Source organism: Heloderma suspectum, chromosome W, assembly GCF_057233095.1.
Source record: "Heloderma suspectum isolate Gila_16-S chromosome W, 16-S_ref, whole genome shotgun sequence".
NCBI lineage: Eukaryota > Metazoa > Chordata > Lepidosauria > Squamata > Helodermatidae > Heloderma > Heloderma suspectum.
The window spans coordinates 65,134,779-65,157,301 of record NC_139475.1 but is presented as its reverse complement, the minus strand read 5'-3'; the positions used below and the strand labels follow the sequence as shown (position 1 = coordinate 65,157,301).

The following is a 22,523-nucleotide window of genomic DNA, read 5'->3' as shown; positions in this document are numbered from 1 at the left end:
GCTGCTTCAAATACTAAAACAGGGGCAGGCAACCTGTGGCCCTGCAGATGTTGCTGGACTGCAACTCCAATCATCACTGACCACTGCCTAGGGCTGATGGAGGTTGCAGTCCAACAACATCTGGAGGAGGGCCCATCTGTGCCTAAAAATAATCTACCACATTGGTCTGAGAGGACAAGCATGCCTCCATTTCTCAGCTGCAACAAACAGTTTGATCCATGACAACTCTCTCATTCTCTCCATTGGCAAGTTAAAGAACTTGGTTCAAGACAGGAAGAGAAGCCAAGAGAGAAAGCAAGGCCTTGCCTCCTGATAAACAGGACAGCCTTTTATTTAAAGACTTGTCCGGTCAACATGGGTGACCAGGAATCCCATGCAGCCTGGAAAACCAGTGGGCTGCGAGGGAAGTCCCCTTCTCCACACTGAGCACAGAAACACACTGGGGCAGCTGAAGGAAGAACTGAGTTCTTCCATCCCTTCTCTGCCAACCCATAGCAAGCTAGTAAAAAAAATTGCAGGCTAGTAACTTTTGGGGGGGATATTTACAAGACTAAAAGTAAAGTCTGTGCCCGCCCCACATATAAAACATCCACATCCATGCAGAAAAGCTCATTGGGAGCAGGTGTCAAAGATGGGAGCAGGCAGACTTCCCTTTGGTCTGCCTTTATCTGAGGAGGCACCAAGGTTATATATCTGTCCTCTGAGGAGCCTCGCTATGACCCCATTGGGTTCCAGTATTACAAGAGGAGAAAAATGTCTCCCCATCCACATTCTCCACACCAGGCATAATTTTGTAGACCTCTATCATGTCTCTCCTTACCCTCCTTTTCTCCAAACTAAACAATCCCAGCTGTTGTAACCTTCCCTCATAGGGGAATTGCTCCAGCCCCTTGATGATTTTAGTTGCCCTTTTCTGCACTTTTTCCAACTCTACAATATCCTTTTTTAGATGAGGTGATCAGAATTGTACACAATATTCCAAGGGTGGTCACACCATAGCTTTGTATAAGGGGAGTATGATCTTGGCAGTTTTATTTTCAATTCCTTTCTTATAATTAAGGAATTCCATGCCTAACATGGAATTTGCCTTCTTCACAGCAGCAGCACACTGGGTCGACATTTTCATGGAGCTGTCCACGACAACCCCAAGATCTCTTTCCTGGTCGGTCACTGCTAGCTCAGATCCCATCAGGTTATCTGTGAAGTTGGGATTTTTTTGCCCCAATGTGCATCACTTTACACTTGCTTACATCGAATCACATTTGCAATTTTGATGCCCATTCTCCCAGTTTGGAGAGATCCTTTTGGAGCTCCTTGCAGTCCCTTTTGGTTTTATCCACCCTAAAGAGTTTGGTGTCATCAGCAAAGCTTGTCACTTCACTGCTCACTCCTAATTCTAGATCATTTATGACCAGGTTGAAAAGCATTGGTCCCAATACAGATCCCTGTGGGATCCCCACTATTTATTTCCCTCCACTGGGAGAACTGACCATTTATTCCTACTCTGCTTTCTGTTCTTTAACCAGTTACTGATCCATAAGAGGACCTCTCTTATTCCATAGCTGCTAAGTTTGCTCAGGAGTCTTTGGTGAGGGACTTTGTCAAAAGCCTTCGGGAAGTCCCAGTAAACAAAGTCTACCAGATCACCCCTGTCTACATGTTTATTGACACTCTCAAAGAACTCTAAAAGGTTAGTGAGACAGGACTTACCTTTGAGGAAGCTATGTTTCTTTTTCAGCAGGGCTTGTCCTTCTATATGCTTACGTTTTATCTTTAATAATGCTTTCAACCAATTTACCCGGAAGAGACATTAAGCTAACTGGCCTGTAGTTCCCCGAATCTCCCCTGGATCCCCTTTTTTAAAAATTGGCATTACATTGGCCATTCTCCAGTCTTTTGGTATAGAGGCTGATCTTAGGGACACGTTATATATTTTTGTTAGAAGATCAGCAATTTCATATCTAAGGTCTTTAAGAACTCTAGGATGGATACCATCTGGGCTCAGTGTTTTATTAACTTTCAATGTGTTAATAAGGTTGAGAACTTAATCTTTTGTCACTACTTTTGTCTCAGTTCCTCAGTCTCCCTTCCTTAAAACATCAGTTCAGGCACAGGTATCTGACCTATTTTTTCTGCAGTGAAGATAGATAAAAATAATTCATTCAGCTTCTCCACGATATCCTTATCCACCTTTAGTACCCCTTTAACTCCACTGTTATCCAACTGCTTCTCCGGCTGGTTTCCTGCTTCTGATATATTTAAAGAATTCTTTATTGTTGGCCTTGATGTTGCCAGCAATATGCTCTTCAAAATGCTTTTTTCCATCTCTTATTGTCTGCATCGTCTTTGTGCAAGCTTGTGCTCCCTTCCCCCCCCCCCTCACTTGGGCAAGACTTCCACTTTCTGAAGGAAGCCTTCTCCTCTCTAATAGCTTCCTTGACAATGCTTGTTCACCATGGCAGTGACCTGGTGCTACCCTTCTTAGCCTGTAGTATACATTCTAGCCGAGCTACTCTCATTGCTGTTTTGAGTAACCTCCAAACATTTTGAAGGGATTTAACCCTCTTAATTCCCTCTTTCAACTTCCTTTTCATGATTTCCTTCATTTTAGAGAAGTTTCCTCTTTTGAAATCAAATGTGACTGTGTTGGACTTCCTGGGCTAGTTTCCACTTAAATATATATTAAATCTGATAGCACTGTGGTCACTGTTTCCAACTGGTTCAAGAACACTCATGTCTCATACTAGGTCCTGGGTGACACCACAGGATCAAATCCAGGGTTGCTTCCCCTTTGGTTGGTTCCATGACCAACTGTTCTAGGGCACAGTCATTTAGGGCATCAAGAAATTTAACCTCTTTGTCGTGACTGGAACATGCACTTACCCCGTCAATGTGGGGGTAATTGAAGTCACCCATTATTACAACACATCCTTATTTGGAGGCCTCCCTGATTTCGTTTTCCATCTCAAGATCACCCTGAGCATTCTGGTCTGGGGGGGGGGACAATATCGCTGAATTAGTTTTGGAGTATTGGCACCCACAGTGCTTCTATGGAAGAGCCTACCCTTTTTAGGTGTTCTAGTCTGCTTGACACTACATCCTCTTTGACTTACAAAGTAACACCTCCTCCAGTACACCCTTCCCTGTCCTTCTGGTAGAGTTTATATCTGGAGTTGACTGTATCCCACTGGTTCTCTCCGTTCCACCAGGTTTCTGTAATAGCCACTAATATATCCAAGTTCTCCTTTAAAGCCAGGCACTCCAACTCTCTCATTTTGGCTTGGAGGCCTCTAGCATTAGCACAGAAACACCTATACATGGTGTCCCTCCCCAGATGTCTCAGGCACGTGCATCTTCTGCTATGGCACTTCTTTAATGTATTTATTTAGGCCTCTTTGACTGGCTATCATGTTTCACCATATGCTCCTGGCCTATTCCCTCCCTGTCACCATTTGGGCAATCAGAAATATTTTCATCTTCACTCCTTATGGATGATTTAAGCAGAATGGGATGCTTCCCAGCTCCTGTCAGCTTTCCCCAAGTCAGTTCCCCCAAGTACTTCCAAGCCAATCCCACTGTATTCTATGAAGCTTTCTCTCAAGTAGCTGTACACTGGATTAAAGCCTTAGTTTCTATAAAGCAAGGATAGGGAACCAATGGTCTTCCACATGTTTTGGCCTACAAGATGCCTACCTCTCTTGGAAAGGTTGAAAAAGAAGGGGTGAAGTCAAAGCAGAGGCTTAACAGAGAGGATGGGCTCTGAAGGGGAGAGGAGCGATGTTGCACAGGTATTCAGTTGGGGCTGGGCTAGGGGGTTCTAGGCAGCAAGGGAGAGCGGGTGGAGTTATTTTGGGAAGCAAAGGACCCTCGGATGGCTGAGGGTGGTGTCACTGAATGAGCAAACAGTCACAGGAAGGGATATAAAGAGGTGGAAAGATCTTTGGTTAAAATATGGAGAAGATAGTAGGTTACACAATCCCATTAGATCCCTTGTTTCATCTTCTTAATTTGGTGGATGGATCTGTGAATCAACACCACACCTTCTATGTTGGCTGCAGCAAGAATATCATATGCAAAAAATGTGGAGAGGCCAAATAACACTTTCCAGGGATGAGCGGTTGGATAAAATATGGGATTTTGCTATTACAGCAAATTTAACATATTATAGCAGAACGACAGGAAAAAAGACAAAGAGGGGGGCATCCTTTATTTTTGTGGAAGTAAAGCAATATATCCAGATATTAAAATTTTGGTTTTTTAACAACCTGAGTTACTTATAAAATCAATTAATAACCAAACAAGAGAAAATTGATTATTGGTAACTTTGGATTCTGCAGAGGAAACATAATGTATATATAGGTGAGTACATACCTTACTGAAGTGATTCAGAAAATGGATGCCTTAATAATATATATAACATGTATCGCAATATGTATTGCATTACTCTTATTGTATAGGGAAGAGAGGTCAGGATGACTGTTTCCATGTTTGTAGAACAAACATGTTAAAGTAAAAATAAAAGGAGTGTAGAGCTAAGCAGCGGTTTTGAAGGCAAGGAGGAGAAGTTGTGAGCAAGATGTGGGAGCAGAAAAAAAGCCAGGGCCAGGGGCATCATGTGGCTGAAGGATGAGAGAGGTGAAGGATTTGAGAACTCAAACAACACTCCTTGCTGCTGCTCACTCCCCCCTCCCCTGCAAAAAGCAGCATCAGTGTCCTGGCAAAGGCAAAGGCAACATCCTTGGCCAGAAGACATTCAGATCCAGTGGCAACAGGCTGCAAGCAAACAGAAAGACACCTACTTCCTGGGGACAACCAGGAGCACCCAAGCACCCTCCTCGCATCCTCCACCTCACCACCATTGCTCTGGCTTTTACTGTATTTAATTCCCTTAATTATGAGGTGCCAACTCACTCAGCCTTCGCCAGCCCAATAGTAGAGCTGTTCCGGGAAGAGAGGGGAGCGGGGAGGGAAGCCAAAAGCCACCCAGCAACAGAGAATGAGGGGGGGCAGTGCTGCCCGGCCTCAAGTTGCCAACCAGGACAAGATGAGGAAGAGCTTGAGAGGGGGAGTTAGAACCCATTCAAGGCCCTGTTTCCTGATGGGCTATGTGGCTAGCTGACATGGCACCTCTCTGCTTGATGGGGCAGCAAGGACTAACTGTCCTGGTTGGTAGTCACAGAATCAGAGACAGAGAGTTGGAGGGGGGTCTTGTAGGCCATCTCCCCACCCTCTGATCAATATGGGAAATGCAGTGAAACAGTGTTGCCTGCGGCCTTTACTGGAAGATCTCCAGCAGGGGAAAGTCCACCTCTTTTAATTTCAACCCAGCAAGGCTGAACACACCCACCAGAATCAGTTCCATTGTCAAACTGCTCCTACTGTCAAGAGGCTTCTCCTCATCTCCAGCCAAAACTGACCCTCCTGCAACTGAAGCCCATTTGACCTAGTCTTGCTGTCCTTTGCAGCAGCCGTGGCAAACAAGTCTTTGCCCTCTTTTGTGTGTCAGGGATTTGAAGGGGGCTGTTATGCCCCCCACTTCAAATCCTCCACTCAGTCTTCTCTTTTCCTGGCTAAACATACCCAAGTCCCTTCCACCTTTCCTCACAGGACTTGTTTTCTATACCCCAGACCATTTTTTGTGGCCCTCCTCCAAACCCATTCCAATTTGTCTATATCCTTCTTAAAGTCCAACGCTCAGAAATGGACATGGTACTCCAGATGACATCCTGCTAGTGTGGCATGAAGTGGAACTATTATTTCCTGTGACTTGGAAAATACCTATTTCTACCACAAATGCAGTCCAAAAGCACACTAGCCTTTTTTGCAGCAGCAGCACGCTGCCGACATTTCCTCCATACCACAGACCATCTGCGTTGCTCTCCTCTGAACCCGTTCCAATTTGTCTACATCCTTCTTAAAGTCTGACACCCAGAACTGGACATAGTACCCCAGATGAGGTCTAGCTAATGAAGAATAAAAGTGGAACTTTTCCCCGTGACTTGGAAACGCCAATTCTATTACTACAGCCTAAAAATCACATTTGCAGGCATACCAGGAGGGTGTGCACATGCACCGCACACTCAGCTTGGCTGTACACCCCCACATCATTTGTTCACACGAAACCCTCATTAACTACTCACCCCACCCCACCTTCTCAATACCATAGTTTGGAAACACCATGTTTTTGGAGTCAGAGCAACGAAGCATTCCTCAAAGGACACCCAAAGCTCTTCACTCCCTTCTGCAATCAAAACACCAACATTGCCTCAGCCACTTTGCCAAAGGCATCTAAGCAGGCTATAGCACGCACATTTTTCTCTAACCTGTACATGAACAGAAGATCATCCACCCACCATCCCTTGGTCATGGAGGTGCCAAAGAAATGTCATGGCACAGCCCCACCACCTCCAGAACATCTCCCTGTAACTCCAGCGGTACTCAGTACTGAATTGTAATTGGCAAGAGCCACTTTGGGAGAGGTTGTTCGGGCCTGTAAAGCCAGGTAAAGATATAAAACACGATCAGCAGGAAAAATGCAGGCAGCATTTGCTCGTTACCACTGAGCCATGACCCGTCTCCAGAGCAAAAGATCCCAAATCAGCTCGAATCATGTTGGGGCAAAAGCTGTGGCTGCAGACCGACAACCCTGCTCTCCAACCATTAGGCTGCATGACCCAGCACAGCTTTTACTGATGCTGAATCTAATGCATCTTCTGAAATCATCCATTGGCCAAAGAAGTAAGGACAACTGGGAGGCTGTGCATCACTGTCTCTCAGGAAGAATATCACGGCAAGGGCGAGACCAAGCTAGCCCCATACTTCAGCAGAGGGAGAAACTGCAGGGAGCTCACTTCACCCCTCCCTGCCACACCACTCCAACTGACAGTACCCTGGGGCTGCAGACTATGCTGGCCGGGGGTTTATGGGAGTTGTAGTCCAACACATCTGGTGGGATGGGGACAGTTGGAACATTCAAATACAGACCCACATCCAAGTTAGCATACATCAGGGATTCTATTCCTGGATCAGAGAGGTGAGTGGAGCTGCACAAAGGCCTGGTCAAAGGCAACCAACAAATGCACCCATTTTACAGGCGAGGAACACGGAGGCGAAGAGATAAGCAATTCACACAAGGGACTGCTTTTGAAAATTTCAATTTCCCTTGCTACAGTTAATGTAGGTAATTAGAAACCTTTGCTGATCTACTACAAATCATATGGCCCCTTGAGTTGGAAGCCCTTATGGCAAGGTGGCACCAATGACAGACAAGAGACGCTTGAGGACACATGAAAAGTGTTCAGCAGAGAGCAGGACAAAACAATCTTACATGCTCCATCCCCCAAATACCAGACTGCTGTTCAAAGACTGTAGTGGCCTTTGAACAGAGATGTTGGATATCCCTTTTCCAAGCCCCCCTCCCCTGGGGGGGGGGGGTGGCAGCTTTAGAGCAGCCATCAGCAGCCTGGTTTCCTCCAGACGTTTTGGACAACTCCCAGCATCCCTAACCATTGCCCATGCTGGCTAGGGCCGATGGGAGCTGAAGTCCAAAGCATCAGGAGGGCACCAGGTTGGGGGAAGGTGGCCTTAAGGGTAGGCAGTCTGGAAAAATCTCTGTGCACTCAGGTGTCTGCCAAGGAACTGAAAACACCAAGATCTGACATGGGTGCCAATGAATCTGAACTATTCTCCTGTGCCCAAGACAGAAACAAATCTGCTTCCCAGTGCCTAACCCCTGAGCCCCCTGCACAAAACCATTCTTGGGTCTCATCTATAAACACACGTTCACACACACAGACAGACAGACAGACACACACACACACACACACACACACACGGGCGCGCGCGTGCACAGATAAGCACCCACACATGCAGACAGACACAGAGACTGGGGTCACACAACACACTAACCACCGAGTATGGGTTGTTGTTGAATCGTGCGTTAGCATGTTGTCTCAACCCAGGACATTTTCTGCAGGGTGGCTTGTTAACCATGCAATGTGGCTTATTTTTCTTGAACAAGCCACCTTGAGTTTGTTGTTAGGTTGTTCAGGATGGTTAACAAGCCACCCTGATGAAAATGTCCTGGGTTCAGACAACACACTAAACTACGGTTCAACAAACAACCCACAGCAACAGTAACCCACACTCAACCACTGAGCATGGGTTAGCATGTTGTGTGAACAGCCCCAGAGAGACAAACACAGAGTAAAACCCTTAATAGTGTTGAAGTGGAGAATGATAAAGCCCCAGCCAAGTGAGGCTGTGAAAGTTTGAGGCCTACAGAGGCAAAGGGGAAAAAAGTCAGGCCTAGAGGTCTGGAGTTCTCTATTAGGATGGGGTAACCCTGAGAGGAGTAGTTTCATTTCTTCAGGTTTGAAGGAGTACTTTTGAGTTTTGAGGGGGGAGGGTATAAAAGAGAGGGAGAGAGCCAGTAAGGGCAGAGGCAGCCAAAGCCTGTGAGAACAGAGTCTGAAGAGGGAGCAGGAAGAAGCAGCCTAGAAAAGTCTAATTACAGCTAGGTTAAAGGAACTTGCTTTTTGCAACTTTTATTTTCTTTTAATGCCTTTTGTACAACTCAGCTCTACGGTGTAAATACCTTTAGTTGTCATTTGTTTGCTTTGAATCTACTAGTAAACTGTTGTGGTTAAACCCTGTGTCTAGAATGTCAGTCACCCCACGTCTACAGCCTAAACCCCATGTTACTGGGAAGAGGAAGTTTAAAAGAAGGAAGGTGGGACTCTTAAGGAGGCAAGAGATCCTTAAAGCGTTGCTCAGGGGGCCCAGGTCATAAGGGGAACCTTGACAGAGGAGTGACCACTTTACAGCAACCTCCCATTCCTTACACCAGCCAGGACGCTGCAAGGCCTCAGCAGGGCGTGGAAGCAGAGGACACTGCACCAGCTGTTTGTGCAGTCATGGGACAAGTCCCGCCCCCCCCAACAACCACCCTCAAGATCCGCTGGCTGCCCCCACCTGACTCACCAAGTTCTGTGGGCTTCAACAGCTCATCCAAGATGGTGTAGAAGGGAAGTTTCACCAGCCGGACCTCAGGCTTCACCGGTTTAACGGGTAACTGTCCAAGTCCGTTTAAGTACTTCCCATAGAGGGCAGGATAGTCAATGTTAGGTGTAGAGAGTGCAGTCCGGACTACTGCGTTGCTGTGGTCATAGGAAGAGTGGATGGAGAGGGCTTCAGGAGGAGGTCGGGGCTGCCCCAGGTCGGAGAGCTTGGCGTAACGAGTCTCATAGATCTCCTTGATCTTCTTGAACAGTTCTGGGCTACAGTCAAACTGGACCAGCTGCATGGCCCGTGTTACCAGTTCGTGTTTCAGGCCACTCTTGCTCCGGCCAACAAATCCAAGCAACATCTGGAGGTCCGACACACGGAAACTCATCACCATGTTCTGTGTGCGTGGGGGGGGGAATACAGGCAGACAGACCCAGGAGTGAAATACTTATTCACAGGTAGAACAATCTAGGCACAATTTGTAATACCAGAAGTAGGGAGACCTACTTCAGGACTGATAGAAGGACAGAATTCTTCGCACAGCAGGTACAAAAACTATGGAATGTGCTACCATGTGATGTTGTGATGGCCCCCTATTTGGATGGCTATAAAAAGGGACTGGACAAATTCCTGGAGAAGTCTACCGATGGCTACTAGTCCTGAAGGCTCTATGCTACCTCCAGTACCAGAGGCAGTGAGCCTATGCACACCAGTTCCTGTGGAACATGGGCAGAAGGGTGCTGTTGCACTTGTCGCCTGTGTGTGGGTTTCCCATGGGTGGCTGCTTGGCTACTGTGGGAACAGAATACTGGACTAGATGGACCCTTGGTCTGATCCAGCAGGGCTCTTATGTTCTCCAACATCTTCCTTGCGCAGTATACATGCACTGAAGTCACTGTTCACCACCCTCCTCCATCTGTATGCTTTTTCTTAACAGAAACATAGGAAGCTGCCTTATACTGAGTCAGACCCTTGGTCCATCTAGCCCACTATTGTCGACACCGACTTGCAGCAGCAACAGTTGTCCAGGGTTTCTGGCAGAAATTTTTCCAGCCCTACCTGGAGATGCCAGGGATCAAACCTGCGACCTTCTGCATGCAAAGTAGGGGCTCTACCACTGAGCCATGGGCCCTCAAAGCTGAGGTTTATTCTGAATATCATGGGTATGTACAAAGTAACCACACTAGCCCAAGGCATTTTATTCCCTGAGGCAAAGTACGTAATACCCAAGGCACAGAGAATCCCATGAACATCCCTCCCCCTCTTTGCCAGGAAAAATAAAATAATGATAAATTAACCAACAATTTGCTGCCCTTTCAGGACACACAAAATCAGCTGCCTGAGGCACCTGCCTCATTCTCTGTAATGGTAGGGCCAGCCCTGAAAAAAAACTGTATTACAAAGTCATGCTAATATTACAGTACATTTGTTAAGACTGTTTGAAACAGCCTTGTCCACATACAGTCCCTTTGATAGCACATCAGACAACCTGGGTGGATTGCAAAAAAATTAATCTTTTTCTTCATTTTACATTCCCTCTGTAGGAAGCATATCTAAAAAATAGAACAGGTTTCAAATAAATACCAACACCTTACAGAATAGACTTACAATCCCTTTAAAATGGAACCTATGCCCTGCTATCAGATACAAAGGCCTGGTTTGCACATAATGCTAACCAATGATATGGGTTGTTGAATTCTGGGTTGTTGTGTGAATGCAGCTGTGTTAACAAACCATGATTTGTTAGCCAAGAACAACCCAGAAAGAGAACCCATGGTATGTTGCTGGGTTGTGAACTCTGGGTTCTTTAAACCATGGGTTTTCATTAATGCAAATGCAGAACCATAGATTGTTCATGAGTACAGAGGGGGTGGACAAGAGCAGTCAAAAAACCCAACCACTCAACATGCCAGTATTACAGCATCACAAAGAGGTACAGGGAGGGAGCGAGCAATGGAGCGGGAAAACAAACAACCTGGGATTGAGAAAATGAACCCTGGTTTGTTCAGTCATCTGCCAGATAAACCCCAGGTGACAAACAGTAGGTTGAAATAACCATGGGTTACTGTTATGTACAAACCAGGCTAAGGAGTTCTAAAGGCTGCTTCTTCATGCAAGAGAGCAAACAACCCATGCAGAAAAAGTGTTTGACTTCTAGGGCCAAACCATCACACAGATGACGCTACTGGTTATAAGGTTGTCAATATTCTATGTGGCTTCCTGCTACGCAGGGACTGGCATGTTACCACAGGTACCAGCATCTAGAAGATGCCATCCTTTATACCACCATGATCATCCAGAGCCCACACAGGTAATGTTGCACTCCTATTTTTACACCCCGTATCCACATGAGCTCTGCAAGGCATGTGTTTTTCAAATTGTGAACCTTTATATGACTTTACCACCCAAACAGCATCTATTTTCCATCTCATGAAGAAACACTGCTACATATTGGCTCTTTCCTCTGGCAAGTTCCTTCTGGTATGTTCAAGTGCATGAACTAGCTTACAGCGCAACCCTATGCATGTTTACTCAGATATAAGTCACAGACTTAGAACAGGGGTGGGCAGACTTTTGGGTTGCATGATCTACTTTGTTTTTTTACTCACACCCTGAGGTCCACCAGCTGGAGTCAGGTGCAAAATAATGGCTCAGATATGCGCTAAGAATGAAGGAATGGGGTGCTTCCAAGCACATGCTCAGCCTCGGAATTTGTGATCAGTAACCAGTACCAAGCTCATGAGGCCTGTCACACAGAAATCTACTCCTGGTTTCCCCTTTGCAAGCATTCTTTTTTCAGTAACCTACTTTAGGAAAAAAGGTGTTTTATTTGTTGCTATTGTTAGACAATTGGGAGTCAGAAACCCCCTTTGCTGGTCGACTGCAAACTGGAACGTAGAGCAGAAGGGAAGTACATACCCTGGGTTCTGCCATCAACTAGGAACCAAGGGCCACCAGGAGGCTGTACCCGCTGCTCCCCCAGGAATTACATCAAGGCAAGGGGAGACCAACCTGGCCCATCCATTGTCCAGAGAAAAAGTAGTTGCAGGGAGCTTGCTTCCCCCTCCCTACCAGAAAGAACACTCGGCTCCAACTGTCTCTAGCCCTGCTGGGACTGCAGAAGGAAGTAGAAAGAATGCTGCAGCCCCCACCATCCATCGGTCAAAGCGCCAATTAACAATTCCAGCAAGAATGCCAGCAAGGGAAGATCAGCCTGGCCCGAAGTGCATTTAAATGCCTACTTAGCGCTCCACCTCCTTCTGGCCTTGCAAAACTGAACTACCTCCCCTTCCTTTTCCCTTCACTCTCCTTCCTTTGTGCATCTTGTCCTTTGAGCTTGTAAGCCTGATGGCAGATGGCCTGTTTCTCTTTTGGATTGATGTGAACCGCTTTGGGAGACAATAATTGTCTGAAAAGCGGGATAAAAATGCAGTAAATGGATAAACAAATAAACCACCTAGAGATCTATCAGTAGAACCCAACTTGCCTTCCACCCACAACTGCCTTAGGAGTCCTTACAAGGGTAGAGATAGCATCAAATGGAATACATTCATTTCACAACTCATCTAGAGCCAGATATAATTCTAGTGTCAAGTGAGCTGAATGTCTAAGATATGTGAACCAATATATTTTAATTGTTATGGCAAAAAAGCACTATGTGCAAGGGACCTTATGGAACTACACTTGACCAATGTATTATATAAAAGAAATAAATTTACTGAGGCTTATAAACATGTATGTAAACAAATAAGGCACAATTGATAATGCACACCAAATTTACAGAGGAAGTAAATATTTCCGATGCATATACACCATATCAAGCATATCCATATCGTAACATACGTATCAGTCCATTAATCCAAGAAACAAAATCTGAGTTTAATGGACTGATATGTTTGCTATAATACTGTTCTGTAATGTCCCGTGCACCTTGTGTGTTTTTGTTGAGTTTTCATTGGGGATCCTACCTTTTCTGGTTTGCAACAAAGCACTATGTACACTTCAAGAAATAACCAAATCACAAGTGTCAAATGATTTAAAGACAGTCTTTTTTCATGGAGATTGAAATTGCAGGGATCAAAAGAAACCCACTTTGCAGGCAACGAGGGTGATAGCATCTCTGCAGAGCACTGAAAAATAACTTTCACATTTTGGACATCAGCTTCACTGCCTTAGGAACTGCCTTCTCCTGCATGAGCCTGCCAGAATATTCAGCTACTCACTGGAGACCTTTCTCCAACATCCCTTGCCTTTGGAAGTGGGTAGCCAACTAGGAAAGAGGCTTTTCTGTCATAGTACACAGGTTACCAAATGCTCTCCTTAGGGAGTCTCATCTGGTACAAGCCTGCATTCTTTTTGTATAATCACAGAATTGGAAAGGACTCAGAGTTGGAAGGGACCCCTCCTCAATGCAGGAACTTTGCATCCTGAAAGGTTGTTATCCAACCTCTGCTCAAATCCCTGCAGCGAAGGCAAACAGGGCAGCCTGTTCCACTGTCAAACAGTTGTTACAGTCAGGACATTTATCCTCATGTATAACCAAAATCTGTTTCCCTGCAATTTCCACCCAATGGTTCTTGTGTTACCCTCTGGAGTAACAGAGAACAACCCTGCTCCATCTTCTACATGACAACCTTTTGGATAGAGAGCTTCGGCTATTGGGCAGTATAGAAATTAAATAAATAAATAAATAGTTGCAGGCCATTATTATGTCTCCCCTTCATCTTCTCTTCCCCAGGCTAAACATACCCAGTTCTTTTAACCATTCCTCATAAGACTGCGTTTCCAGACCCCTCACCAAGTGCCAGACACACTCCAGTTGTGGTGTATAACAGCCTCCCCAACCTGGTACCATCCAGCTGTTTTGGACTTCAACTCCCACCAGCCCAGCCAATGGTCAGTTGTAGTCCAAAACTAATGGAGCACACCAGGTCGGAAAAGGCTTGGCTATATCCTTAACATGTTTTTGCTCCGTTCTTTTAGTGTCATTTTGTACTTGAAAATACTGTTGCTTCTAAATATTTATTGGGTCTTATATCGTTTTAGAACTATTTTAAAACTGCAAGCTGCTCTGAAAGCCCTCGGACTGATAAGAGCAGGACACATATTTTTGCAATGAATAAAATCATTTTAAGGCATCAGCCAGGTGCTAGCATTGAACATCCAGTTAACTAATGTCAATTACCTTTTGTCCAGCCTGAATCTATTGCCAGTCAATTTTATTAGGTGGACCCCTAAGTTCCAGTCTCAGGGAAGAGGGGGAAATAGACTACCCACTTCCTGGTCCACACCATGCATGATTTTATAAAGAGCAGTCCTGTTGGATCAGACCATGCTGGGCCCATCTAATTCAACATCCCCTTTCTCACAGTGGCCAATCAAGTGCCTCAGGGACAGCATCCATAGGTCCACCAAGCATCTGATGTTTTTCCCAGCAATGAAAACCAGATGCCACTTCATGGAGACTCTGTACCAGCACAAGGCAATGAAGATGGCGCTCTAGACAGGAGGATGCAGTTCAACATGGCTAAGAACCCTCCCTCCTTCTCCTAACACTCCAGTTTCACCTCCCTACGCACAAGGTGGCATGTGTGTGAGGGACCGTGTGTGCACGCGCGCACGCACTCTCTACAGGCTATCTTTAGCCCTGCCCTCTGTTCTGACAAAACAGCAAGTTGCTTGCCCTTATGGAAGATAGAAATAAGTTGGAAACACGCATGCAGTGAACACCAGCTTTTCTGCTTTTTAAACATCAGCCAGAGGTCACAACTGTTGAATGTTCTGCCAGCTCTCCCCGCACCCCATCATGCTTCCAATTTTGATCTTTCCCCAACATTCAGCTTTATTCACAGAGAGCTGACACAGGGCAACATCACCCCAGGCCCAACTCACCCCAGCAAATTGGGCAATCACTTTAACACATGTAGGATGCACTGATCCCAGCCTTTGTGTGGGAAGGGGGATAAGGAGGAATGGAAGGAGAGGTGAGGGAACAACTGCATGTTGGCCAACTACTGCCAAGCTCTTACCCTGCCGCCAACACAAAGCCAAAACTTGGTCGCGTACCATTGCACCAGTTTCCTGGGCAACTATGGCTTCCAGAACAACCCTGGAAGCCAATGTCATCCTGGCCCGCTTCCCTTTCCTACCACTCGGAAAATCTCCAAGCCACATTTGAAGCCATAAGAAAGAGCCCTGTTGGATCACACCAAAGGCTTCTCTAGGCCAGCTTCCTGCTTCTCATAGTGGTCAACTGGCTACCTATGGGAAGCCCACAAGCAGGACATAAGTGCAACAGCACCCTCCTGCCCATGTTCCCCAGCAACTGGCATACACAGGCACCATGCCTCCAATACCAGAGGCTATGACTAGTAGCTATGGATAGCCAGAACCTCCATCAATTTGTCTAATCCATGGTTTGGATAGCTTGTCCATGGTTTAATATGTTTTTAGCTGTTTAAATTATTTGTTTTGCACTGTTTAAATTGATTTTATCTGTACACTCCCCTGAGATCTTAATGATATAGGGCAGTATATAAATGTTTTAAATAAATACATAAATGACCCCCTTTTAACACTGTCTAAGTTGGTGGCAGTCACTACATCTTGCAGAAGCAAATTCAACAGTTTGAACTATGAGCTGGTCCTTTTGTCTGTCCTATTAATCTTATATGGATGTTTGTAAGTATAAGTCAGTATTATTTTTCTCTCCATGTTGCAGGGGCAGAGGGAGGAGACTGAGGAGAGAGCGAGTGGCTTCCCTAAGGGGACCTGGTGAGTGCCCGATTCAAATCAGGGACTTCTTGGTTTGTAGCTCAGTTTCTTAGCCATGACACTAGCTCTCATTGAGGCTTATAGGTGTTGATAGACCTAAACTCATTAAAGCCATCGCTACGCCTTGTAGTGAATTCCTTTTGTCCGTCCCTATATCTACTGCAATCAATTTCATTAGAAAACTAGGAAGCTGCCTCATACCCCATCACACTGGGCTGGTTTGCACAATTACCAGGCAATTAACAAGCTTCTTAACCGCACTTAGCAGTTAAACTCATCCAAGTTTCACAGCTGGCCCACCCATATTTTACAGTCACTGCACTCCCATTGCTCAGAGTAGCACAGGAAGAGCCACCAATGCCAACATAAACTTAAGGCTTATTCACACAGAGCTTGCAAGCCCTTTAGATGACCTCCAGGGCATCTCCTGCACTAAATGACCCTTATTCCATTGTTAAAAAGATGGGAGATAATGAGCTATTAAATTAGCTATTAAATTTCCATGCTTGTTGAGTTCCCTCCATAAAAAAGGAAAAGCCACAAGAAGAGGAGCTAGAACAATGAAACACATGGAAGACTCAGATAAGGGGGAGAAGGAGGGGGAAAGGAAGCACGTGTAAAGGGAGCCCCATGATCCTGCATTTAAAACCGAGGCAGAAAGCCCTGTTTTAAATGTGGGATTTTAGTCTGGTGTAGAGATGCTCTTATAAAAGCAGGAGAGACTGACAGGCGAGGGAAGGTATGGCAGAGGTGGAAGCAGATGTGAGGAGTGTGCATGCAAACAAGTTTTGAGTTACACACAACAGCACATGGAGACACTGGAAGGGGGACAAGGATAAAGAGTGTTCCATTGGTGTGCGTGTGTGTGGTGGGGAGGAAATCTAACATTCCTTATATGTCACAGCCTCATGTACACTCAAAGGCTTGCACACCTATGCACACTTCCCTGAGAGCAAGCCCTATGGTACACAGCACCACTTACATCTGAATAGCATGCATAAGATTGTGCAGTAATCTCCCAGTTAACCAGAAATCCTCCCTATTCTCCACTCTGAATTAATCTACCTATCCCCTTCATAAGAACCTAAGAGCCATGCTGGATCAGACCATCTGATCCATCCAGTCCAGCATTCTGTTCACAAAGTGGCCAACCAGCTGTCAACCAAGAACCCACAAGCAGGGCATGAGCACAACAGCACCCTCCTGCCCATGTTCCCCAGCAACTGGTGTACATAGGCTCACTGTCTCTGGTAGTGGAAATAGAACATAGCCATCAGGACTAGTAGCCATTGATAGCCTTTTCCTCCAGAAATTTGTCTTCCCTCAATTCCTTGCCACAACATGGAGACAAGACAGAGGTGGAAGAGGGTGGTTCTGGATGCGAGGATGGAATCCGCTCCAGTGTCACCAGGTGTGCTATACTGTTTGTGTTAGACTGAATAACCCTTACTTCAGATACTGACTTTTCCATTGGCTTGCTGTAATAAAATATGGCATTTATATAGTGTCTTAGAGTGTCCAAAGCACTTCACAGACATGACTGGGTTGTAATCCCTGCAGACACCCTATAATTTAGGCCAATCTCAGGCTGCAATCCTAAATGCACCTACTAGGGAGTAAGCCCCACTGAACACAACTGGACTTACATCCAAGTAAACATGCATAGGATTGAGCCTTAAGACCACCTAATGAGCGCATGGCACAACTTGAAAGATTTGAATAGAGTACTTCCTAACTCGCATTCTATGCTGCTTATCTAAAAGATCTGACTGTTACCTTTCCAAATTCACTTAAAGCAGGTAACTTATCTTAAATCCACCACACTACCTGGGTTTCTGAACATTCTTTACCACTGCATTAAAAAAACGCAGTTTCTTTTAGCAAAAGCTAATAATGCAAACAATAACATCAACAATGTAGGTTATAACTGTGGCTTTAAAGATATGACACAAAGCCACTTACACAATAGGAACTCCCATAAGACACTAGCTTCACACTGGTTTTGTGCATTGTAAATTAACTATAAAACCTACAGCACCAACTGTCAACACACACACCAAAAGGCGTTTTGTGGCACCTTAAACACCAGAGATTTATTGCAGCAGATGCTTTTGTACACAAGAGCTTTGCATTGATGGGTTGGAGAGATGCATTTCCTATGGCCTTTTGGCCCCACCAGTAACAACTTTTCTCTCTTGCATACATGTACTTTGAATGTAAATAAGCATAACTTGAAGATTGTTTTGTTCCAAGTTGGAATTTCAAATCAACACAGAAACACACACATACACACCTGTCAGCTGAGAATAACAGTTGACGCATCTGACAAATTTGGCTCCAATTTGTGAAAAGCTTCAGCTGCAATAAAATTGTCTTTTAAAAGGTGCCACCAGCCTTCGCACACACTGCCCACCTGGAAGAGAGTAAGGCTGCAACCCTATACAAACTACAGGGTTTACTTCTGAGCAGATATGCATAGGACAGCATCAGCACCACAGCTGGAGCACTAAACACCAGCCCCAATTATCACTACTGTTCCAAACACAACCTCCCAAGCTGCCTCACAGGAGGTGGCTCCTCCTAACAGGTGCTGTCTGTCAAGTCCGAAAGGAAGAATAGAAATCTAAACAACATAAACATGCATGCTTCCACACCCACCCATACTTTTATTTTAAAAGAAAGTCTCTTGGAGGAAAGGGAGAAAGAAGGGGAAAAAGGATGCTGTCAGGTGAAACGGGGAGAGGTCCCTTTTGAAATGGGGGTGCACTAAGAGTGGGGGTGGAGCAGCAGGTGGGGGGAGGGGATATGGCAGGGAAGAGCTGGGAAGGAGGAGGGCCAACAGAGAGTCAGCCTCTACATTGGGCTCAGGGGCGGGGCCTATAAAAACAAGGGGCGGGGCCCTCCCTTTTAGCCACACCCCCTCCCTCCTCAGGTACCTCCCTTCACAGAGAGACGGGTGCAGGGGCCCCCCTCACTGGGGAGGCAAGTGGAGGTCTCCCCCATTCCTTCCTCCGCTCCTTCCCCCCATCTCCTCCTCCTCCTCCTCCTCCTCCTCCTTCAATCACTTACTTTCGCCTCCACTAACTCCGCCGCCATCTTGGCTTCCAGCGTCCAACGCGCCGGGAACAGGTAGAGGGAGGGGGCATAAGATAAGAGCCGCCAGGATCACGTGATGGGGGGCGTTGGCGGCCAGCCAATCCCGCGCGCGGCTGGGTTGTTCCTCCCCTCCCCCAAACTCCTTCCTCCGCTGAGGGCCGCCGCTTGGCGCATAGGCGCGGCAGCTGCTACGCAGCTAGGGCTTAGCGCCGCCAGCAACAAGGAAGGGTGGCGCATGCGTACAGTGACTGCTCTGCCGGTAGGCGTTACCCACCCTTCTCCACCGCCCAAAAGAGAAAGCGAGACGCATGCGCACAAAGGCGGCGGGCGGCCTACTAGGCTCCTCTCTCGTTCTCAACGAAATTGCAGGCGCCCGTGGCCACGCCCCCTGGCTCTTCTCTTCTCTCCCCCCGAGTTCTTAAAGGGACACGAACCTAAAAAAATTGGGGTGAGGAGGGGAGATAATTTAGGGGAGGGCTTAATTGTATTGTGTATCTTTTATTAAGGTTCAGGGAAGGGTTTTTATTTGCCTAAAATTGGTATTAAAAGTAGAAAGGCAGGGGGTAGGGAGGTCCTCTGGCCATATGCAGAGTGCCTTTCAGCCACCACCAAAGAACCACATTATTGTTGTTGTTAGTAGTAAAATTAAATTATTATTAGTAATTATAACAACAGCACTTCAATCCTATTCCCAGGGTGGTTTACATGAAATAATAGAACAATTAAAATGTAAATAAAAACAAAACCCCACCCTCAATAAACTAAAGGGTCAATATATAGATAGGCAGATAAGATTTTTTTTTAAAAAGTAAACCACTTGTAGGTCTTGTGATATCAAGTAGCATATAAGTAGTTTTAATAAAATAATAAATATCCTAAAATATGCCATCAGTGCCAACAGCATCTGCAGGGTGGCTTAAAGAAAGAGAAAGGTAATGCAATATTATATGCACCTAAAAACCACACCCCTTCATGGATCACTGCCTTGTTGTGGCGAAGGGGCTTGCGTAACTCAGTGAAGCCATAAGCTATGCCGTGCAGGGCCACCCAAGACGGACAGGTCATGGCAGAGAGTTCTGACAAAACGTGGTCCACTGGAGAAGGAAATGGCAACCCACTCCAGTATTCTTGCCAAGAAAACCCCATGGAACGTATCACAAGGCTAAAAGAGATGGCGCCGGAAGATGAGCCCCTCAGGTCGGAAGGTGTCCAATATGCTACTGGGGAAGAGCAGAGGGTATTTCCAAGTAGCGCCAGAAAGAGTGAAGCGGCTGGGCCAAAGCCGAAAGGACACTCAGCTGTGGATGTGTCTGGTGGTGAAGAGAAAGTCCGATGCTGTAAAGAACAATATTGTTTAGGAACCTGGAATGTCAGATCAATGAATCAAGGTAAGCTGGAGGTGGTCAAACATGAGATGGCAAGATTGAACATCGACATCTTGGGAATCAGCGAACTAAAATGGACAGGCATGGGCGAATTTAATTCAGGTGACCATCATATCTACTACTGTGGGCAAGAATCCCTTGGAAGACATGGAGTAGCACTCATAGTCAATAAAAGGGTGGGAAAAGCAGTACTGGGGTGTTGTTGTTGTTGTTGTTCAGTCGTTCAGTCGTGTCCGACTCTTCGTGACCCCATGGACCATAGCACGCCAGGCCTTCCTGTCCTGCGCTCTCTCCCGGAGCGTGCTCACGTTCATATTCATTGCATCCGTGATGCTATCTAGCCATCTCATCCTCTGCCGTCCCCTTCTCCTTTTGCCTTCAGTCTTTCCCAGCATCAGGGTCTTTTCCAGGGAGTTTTCTCTTCACATTAGGTGCCCAAAATATTTGAGCTTCAGCTTCAGTATCTGTCCTTCCAATGAGCACTCAGGGTTGATTTCCTTTAGGATGGACTGATTTGATTGGAATGCTAAAGTAGGAAGTCAAGAAATCACCGGGATAACAGGCAGGCATGGCCTTGGTGTACAAAATGAAGCAGGACAAAAGCTAATAGAGTTTTGCCAAGAGAACATGCTGATCATAGCAAACACTCTTTTCCAACAGCACAAGAGATGACTCTACACATGGACATCACCAGATGCTCAATATCGAAATCAGATTGATTATGTCCTTTGCAGCCAAAGATGGAGAAGCTCCATACAGTCAGTAAAAACAAGACCTGGAGCTGACTGTGGCTCAGATCATGAGCTGCTTCTTGCAAAATTTCGGCTTAAATTGAAGAACGGAGGGAAAACCACTAAACCGTTCAGGTATGACCTAAATCATATCCCTGATGAATATACAGTGGAGACGAAGAATAGATTTCAGGGATTAGACCTGATAAACAGAGTGCCTGAGGAACTATGGACGGAGGTCCGTAACATTGTTCAGGAGGCAGCAACTCAATCCATCCCAAAGAAAAAGAAATGCAAGAAAGCAAAGTGGCTGTCTGATGAGGCTTTACAAGTAGCTGAGGAAAGAAGGGAAGCGAAAAGCAAGGGAGAAAGGGGAAGATATAGCCAACTGAATGCAGAGTTCCAGAGAATAGCAAGGAGAGACAAGACGGCCTTCTTAAATGAACAATGCAAAGAAATCGAGGAAAACAACAGAATGGGAAAGACTAGAGATCTCTTCAAGAAAATTGGAGATCTCAAGGGAACATTTTGTGCAAAGACGGGCATGATAAAGGACAAAGAAGGCAGGGACCTCACAGAAGCAGATGAGATTAAGAAGAGGTGGCAAGAATACACAGAAGAACTATACAGGAAAGATCTGAATGTCCCTGATAGCCATGAGAGTGCGGTCACTGAACTTGAGCCGGACATCCTAGAGAGTGAAGTCAAGTGAGCCTTAGGAAGCATTAGTAACAACAAAGCTAGCGGAGATGACAGTATTCCAGCCGAGCTATTTAAAATCCTAAAAGATGATGCTGTTAAAGTGCTGCATTCAATATGCCAACAAATCTGGAACACTCAACAGTGGCCACAAGACTGGAAACGGTCAGTTTACATTCCAATTCCAAAGAAGGGCAACGCCAAAGAGTGTTCAAACTACCGCACCATTGCGCTCATTTCACATGCCAGCAAGGTGATGCTCAAAATCCTACAAGCTAGGCTTCAGCAGTATGCGAACCGAGAACTACCGGAAGTACAAGCTGGGTTTAGAAGAGGCAGAGGAACTAGAGATCAAATCGCCAACATTCGCTGCATCATGGAGAAAGCAAGAGAATTCCAGAAAAATGTCTATTTCTGCTTCATTGACTACGCTAAAGCCTTTGATTGTGTGGATCACAACAAACTGTGGCAAATTCTTAAAGTGATAGGAGTACCAGACCACCTTACCTGTCTCCTGAGAAACCTGTACGAGGGTCAAGAAGCAACAGTAAGAACCAGACATGGAACAACCGATTGGTTCAAAATTGGGAAAGGAGTACGACAAGGCTGCATATTGTCACCCTGCTTATTTAACTTATATGCAGAGTACATCATGAGAAATGCCGGGTTGGATGAATCAGAGGTCGGAATTAAGATTGCTGGGAGAATTATCAACAACCTCCGATATGCAGACGATACCACCCTAATGGCAGAAAGCGAAGAGGATCTCAAGAGCCTCTTGTTGAGGGTGAAAGAGGAGAGTGCAAAAGCTGGTTTGAAACTCAACATTAAA

At 45.8% G+C, this 22,523-nt stretch overlaps 1 protein-coding gene across 6 annotated transcripts in view; it reads right to left on the bottom strand.

Annotated features, from left to right (window-relative positions):
• LOC146334100 (E3 SUMO-protein ligase PIAS4-like) overlaps positions 1–18,966 on the bottom strand; it is a 74,721-nt gene extending 55,755 nt beyond the window's left edge. For 3 of the 6 annotated variants that reach the window (XM_084825150.1, XM_084825156.1, XM_084825155.1), the window contains exons 1-2: positions 18,850–18,966; positions 8,983–9,403 (exon numbers count right to left, since the gene is read on the bottom strand). In XM_084825150.1, coding sequence (XP_084681276.1) covers positions 8,983–9,403; positions 18,850–18,876 — 448 coding nt within the window. In that variant the 5' untranslated portion in view covers positions 18,877–18,966. Of the gene's footprint in view, positions 1–8,982; positions 18,775–18,849 lie in introns of those variants that run through there. The other 3 variants (XM_084825152.1, XM_084825154.1, XM_084825153.1) reach the window with 3 other exon arrangements.
• Positions 18,967–22,523: the final 3,557 nt, after the last annotated feature.